This window comes from Acipenser ruthenus, chromosome 5, assembly GCF_902713425.1.
Source record: "Acipenser ruthenus chromosome 5, fAciRut3.2 maternal haplotype, whole genome shotgun sequence".
In the NCBI taxonomy this organism is placed as follows: domain Eukaryota; kingdom Metazoa; phylum Chordata; class Actinopteri; order Acipenseriformes; family Acipenseridae; genus Acipenser; species Acipenser ruthenus.
The window spans coordinates 65,351,801-65,357,800 of NC_081193.1; the positions used below are offsets into that span (position 1 = coordinate 65,351,801).

The following is a 6,000-nucleotide window of genomic DNA, read 5'->3' on the forward strand; positions in this document are numbered from 1 at the left end:
AAACGTAGCCAATTGGAAAAGGGTTTGTTAATTGAGCAGCACATTTACCTGTAGATATTTCTGAGACTGTTACAAATCCTTACATACAAATGCAAACCTGTGCAGGTCTGATGATGGTTGCTCTTAAACACAACAGTTTTTGCTGAATTCCAGGATGGATGAAAATGTTCATCCGTCAAAGCTGCCTTTTGTAAATAAAGATGGCAAAGAGAAGTGTTAATCAAATTAATCTATCAATTTGATAGTATGTTATAATTAGGCTTGCTACTTTTCAATTGTAATCTGTAAAGCTCGTTAAACATCGAATTCCCCAAAAATATAAGTTTGACTGAAATAAATTGATATAGCATAAACATTGGTTAAATCACTTGCTATTTTTTTATTTTCTTACCTAAAATAATAATTTAGAAATCAGCTCAAGTTTGTGTAGTTTTTATACTTGCTGTCTGTCCCATCTCCGTTCTGCTCTGACTGGCTAGATGTTGCTGTAAGTCAACTCAGTGGTCTAATGGGCTACTGTAGTTTCACTGTTAGTCATTTCATCCTGTTCTGACAGATCTCGTTGACTGAAGCAGTGCTAGAACACAGATGCTGGACGCGAATGAGAGGTTATTTTTTTCTCTCTCATTATATTTGAATGGCAAATGGCACAGACAGCATCGCACAGTTACATTTAAATACAATTAATTGTTATATGGAAGGAAAAAAGCCTATGCTTTTATTTGTTACTGTATTCCCTCAGTTTGCAAATACCTGCACAATTCATTCAAATACAATACATACAATAACATCTCAAAGCTGTTTCTCATACTGTACCTTACCATACAAAAAGCTTCTTTATTAAAATACATAAATTAATACTACATTGAAAAATCCTGCCTGTCACACAAAACTACTCGGTTTCACAGCAAAATTGGATTAGAAAGTGCTATATATTTCTTGTAATTTATTTGTAGTTACTAAATACAACTTCTTGAACTAACTAACAATCCTGTTTGACACGAATATGTATTTTTCAATATATAGCTATGGCCAAAAGTTTTGCATCAAATATTTAATTATATTGCAAACATCTACCGAAAGCATTGTAATAATATGCAATTGGAATGAATAAAATAAACGTTCTTAGCTGCTCAATAACATAGACATGATCTCCAGCCTGTACTGACGAAATAGAAGAAAAATCAAGAACGTGGTGACTGTTTGTTTTAATTTGCTTAACTGCAACCATTTAAAGCACACAATGCTACCTCTAAGGTTTTGGTGGTCTAAATAATTCTGTTACTTTCATTTTCCTCAGTCTGCTGGTCCTTTTTTGGCAGCTAAATCTCATAGCTGTGTTAGCAGCAGAAGCTGTGTGTGTATGTGACAGAGCAAAGGTATTTGAACTGTAAATCTCCCTCCCGACCAGAAAAGGTGCTGTTAAGGCTGGTTGTATGTGTTCCCCTCAACTGGCGGACCCGACGGTAGGTGGAAACCGGAAGTCGGCCATCTTGGGGAAAGTGCGTAGTACTCTAAACAACTCTATCACTGAGCAATTTTCGCCGGTTTACAAACACTGTTGACATTTTTGTGACTGGGATAATTATATGTAATTCTGTCAATATCTGGTAGAGGGCGCAAGAGACCAATAAAAGGTGTTGCAGAAACCTAGTGTTACAATATTATGTGTAATTCAAGTTTTAAAGTTGAAGAACGTACCGGTACGTTCTTACTCCCTGGGGACCAGAGAACAGCGAAAGGGTTAATAAACTCAGAAACTTCCTTCTTGGTCTTTTCATGTTTTAGGATGCTTTTTTTAACAAAAGGTTTGTTATGGTACGCAGGCTGTGTTTGCTTATGACTGCTAGATTTAGCACCAGCACCTTTCATCAACACACCTAAAAAGAAAACCATCCTAGACATCTGAACACCCTAACTAAGGCTGGGACCAAATCAAAACTTTGACAACCCGCTAATCGCACTTAACAAAACTGTATTTAATAGTGTTTTCTTTTTATGAGTAGAAGAAAAAAGATACTTACAAAAAAAAGAAAATGCTATTAAATACAGTTTTGTTTAAGTGCGATTAGCAGGTTGTCAAAGTTTTGATTTGGTCCGGGCCTAAGTATAAAGCCGTGTTTATACCTACTGAGAGTCACAACCAATCAGGTCTTGTCATAACTTTTGATTTATATTATGAACCATCTACATGCAGCAAAGTGTGCGATGATCTCCCGAAAATGCCGTCAGCTTAGCGCTGAAATTGCCAGCGCTTTTTCATTGTACAAAATTGGTTTAGGTTTGGTTTTGTCTTTTTGCCAGTATCATTCAGCTTGGAATTTTATGAAAATGCCGGTTTCAGTTCGTTTTCGGTTTGCATTCCAATCTCAGAGCACAACTTTGACGACTACTGTTCTACACTATATACAGGTCTAGGAAAGAAAAAAAGTATTGCTGGACACCTTTTTTGCATTTAAAAAGATCTTTTCATACAAAAGATCAGTAAAAAGGTAAATATGAGAGAAATGTATACAGTTGGAGCATAAGAACAGTTACAAATGAGGAGGCCATTCGACCCATTTACGGTTGTCTAGTTACTAGAAGCGGATTGATGTCAAAACTTTGTCAAGTTGGGTCCTTAAGGATCCAAGTGATTCCACCTCAACAACATGACTAGGTATCCCAAACCATACCACTGTTAAAGGATGCATTTGTAGTAAAAAAAAAAAAAAACTAAACTGTTTCTAGAAATAATTTCCTTTGTGAGTAAAATCATCTTCCCATTAGGGTTTCTAATTAAGGGTTTATTTTTGTGTTTAAAGGATCATGGAGGTCTGCTTCGAATTTTCCCAGAGGGTAAAGCACAGTTTGCCGATATTGAACCTAGATTTGATAGACTACTCTTTTTCTGGTCTGATCGCAGAAATCCTCATGAAGTACAGCCAGCTTTTTCCACAAGGTACGTTTTGTTAAAGCTTCTTTTTTCTCATATAACACATTCTTATGCAATACTGTTAAATTTAAGAAAATAGTTGTTATTATTGGAATCATGATTGTTATAAAACTCTATGCCAGGGTTCAAGTACCCAGTGACATGAGGCATCCTCACTGAGGACCCCCATCCAATAAATCCATAGAAATGTGACATTTTTATCTTACAAGTACCACATTTTATTGTATATTTGTGCTCCCTTGTTCATGTGGGCATTGGAATCAAAGTTTAAAAATGTGAGATAAAGCTGACACCAAGGTAGTAAGTATTACAGTACCTTTATATATAAAAAAAATACCTGGCCTTGTAAAACTTTTCCCAGGCATCACATTGTCATGTGAGAGAGAATATGTCTGTATGTGGTGTACCCCCTGAAACCATCACATGGCCACTCAGGTCCCCAGTTTGGGAACCACTGCACTAGCAACAATATTGCTCAAAATATTTCACTGAAATTTAAACTCTTCTGTAATGTATTCCTTCGAATTTAAGACACAGCCCAAATTTACCACCCTCAATTTAAGGAACAAATAAATATGCATTTATAAAGATACAACCTCAATTACGTTGTTGTATCGTACAAAATGAAAATGAAACAGTGTTGTAGATTAACCATGGAGCTCGTTTATTGTTCTGTGTACTGTATAATACCTAAGATGGCGTCTCTGTCGTACACATACATCTCACTCATTTATGACATCACACATCCTGGCAACAGCAAGCATAACATCAGGCAACATGTAACCCAGCAACCAGCATTTGACCGCATTGCAAACACAACAGTCAGAACCTGTTTTTCTCCCAATTTTTGAACTGTGGTGTTGCTTGGCATGTTGAAAAATATGTGGGTCTGATCAGCATTTCCAATCTGTCCAAGCTGGTACCGTTTGTTAGAAACACTGAAATTGTAAAAGCTTCTCCTGGTATTCCTCAGGAAGCTAATGACGCTTCTTTGAAAATGGCTGCCTGTATAACATGGATGATTCGAAATTGGGCAGTAGCGTTTTGGTTGGTCTGTCTCTGCAGTAAGTCCTGTTGCTGCTTGTGTATTGGGCAGGCGTCTTTGTTGTCTTTCCTTGGCAGTCAGTCACGTTGCTGTTTACTCGGATAATCGCATCTTGTTGGCGATTTTTAATACACGCATCACTATACTGTACTCAAATTTAAGATACAGGCTATTTTTGAGAAACAAAAAATGGGTAAAAAAGTGCGTCTTAATTTCGAAGGAATACGGTACTTTATTGCTTTCAACAAAAGTATAAGCATTCTGTAATTATACAATATTATAGGTCCTACTCTACAATATTTTTTACCTTTTTTAGAAAAATGTGAATTTAAGTGAGTGAATTTTATATACGTGCAAAACATTCACTAGCCTTTGCCAAAAAAGGTTTATTTCAGAATTCCTAAATTTCGGTCTGGAAAAACTTGTTTCTATAGGTTTTAGACAAGGAATCCAAACCGAAAAAGAAACATGTGCATTGACTAATGTATTTGATCTGATTTTTAGTAAGCACATGTTCCTGTATATTTATAATCACTGAAACATCACATCTTAATTTAAGCAACCAGGTGACCTGGATATACTGTAATATAAAACAGTACAACAGTAAGGTCTCCACTCCTTCACAGGCAATAGATTAAGCTGAAAATCATTTTTTTTTTAAATATATATATATATACAGTGCCTTGCAAAAGTATTCAGACCCCTGACCAATTCGCTCATATTACTGAATTACAAATGGTACATTGAAATTTCGTTCCGTTTGATATTTTATTTTAAAACACTGAAACTCAAAATCAATTATTGTAAGGTGACATTGGTTTTATGTTGGGAAATATCTTTAAGAAAAATAAAAAACTGAAATATCTTTTTACCTTTTTTAGAAAAATGTGAATTTAAGTGAGTGAATTTTATATATGTGCAAAACATTCACTAGCCTTTATATATATATATATATATATATATATATATTAGAAAGAAAAAAGAAAAATATTTCAGGTGTAATTCTTTGGGAATACTTTATACAGAATTGGTCTACTTGGTGGTGGCAGTTTAAAAGTAAGAAATGTTTACTGCTGTGTGATTTATCATAAGCCTTATTTCAGCTGCTATATTTCTACCCCTTATACCAGGTGTAACCAAACTGGTGAACTGAACACAGCATTTACAGTTCTGTGTTTTCACCTTTTTTCTACAGGTTTGCCATAACAGTCTGGTATTTTGATGCAGATGAAAGAGCACGAGCTAAAGAAAAATACTTAACAGGTATGGCATATTAAAACACAATTAGGCACAATTTATAAAGTAGCTTATCATAATGCTTATGATTAGGGGTGGAGATAAGAGAAACAGAATGCTTGGGTTGCAGTCCTAATCGATATAGTAAGGGTCTGCCGAGTAAAGGGTATAAACGAGTATCTGCACCTCTACACGTCCCTAGAAATCAGTATTGGTAAATAGGTTAATTCACTAATATGGCTATAGGTAATATAAGTTTAAAACTTTTTTTCTCACATTTTTATCTTGCAGGTGCAGGAGAAAAGGGAGTAAAGGTTGAACTAAATAAACCTTCGGATCTAAGTTTGAAAGACGTTTGACATATAAAACCCAAACCCCTCTATGCCCTGCTAGTCTGCAGAGAAAACGGATGCATAGTAAATGTGGAAGCAAACTGTCACCTGCTTCCTACACATAAATAACTCTAATGCACTTTTTTCAATTAAAAATGAATAAATCAACTGATCTTGAATGTTATGGCATTGCACTGTCAAGGATTGTAATCCCCAAGCCTGTAATTTTGCTTACATGAAGAATGCTAACGAAAGACCAAACAACAAAAAATATAAACTTGATGTCTTCATTTATTTTTTGCTTTGTGCAGAAGTAGTGTTCTGTGATACCTCATTTAGGGAGTATCAATACGATACCATGCACAGTATCATGATATTCGATATTATAGCGATAATGTTAAATGGCTGCCAAATTCCTTTTTTGCAAGTGCAAAGTGTATGAGGCTAATACA

The 6,000-nt window shown here is 35.2% G+C and overlaps 1 protein-coding gene across 2 annotated transcripts in view; it reads left to right on the top strand.

The window, feature by feature from the left end:
• LOC117402530 (egl nine homolog 1-like) overlaps window positions 1-5,716 on the top strand; it is a 62,007-nt gene extending 56,291 nt beyond the window's left edge. The window contains exons 3-6 of one of the 2 annotated variants that reach the window (XR_009328725.1): window positions 2,805-2,941; window positions 3,909-3,999; window positions 5,176-5,243; window positions 5,508-5,529. Coding sequence is in view for 1 of the 2 variants with exons in the window: in XM_034003768.3 (XP_033859659.3) it covers window positions 2,805-2,941; window positions 5,176-5,243; window positions 5,508-5,575 (273 nt within the window). In the remaining variant the exon portion in view is untranslated. Of the gene's footprint in view, window positions 1-2,804; window positions 2,942-3,908; window positions 4,000-5,175; window positions 5,244-5,507 lie in introns of both variants that reach the window. The other variant, XM_034003768.3, reaches the window with a different exon arrangement.
• Window positions 5,717-6,000: the final 284 nt, after the last annotated feature.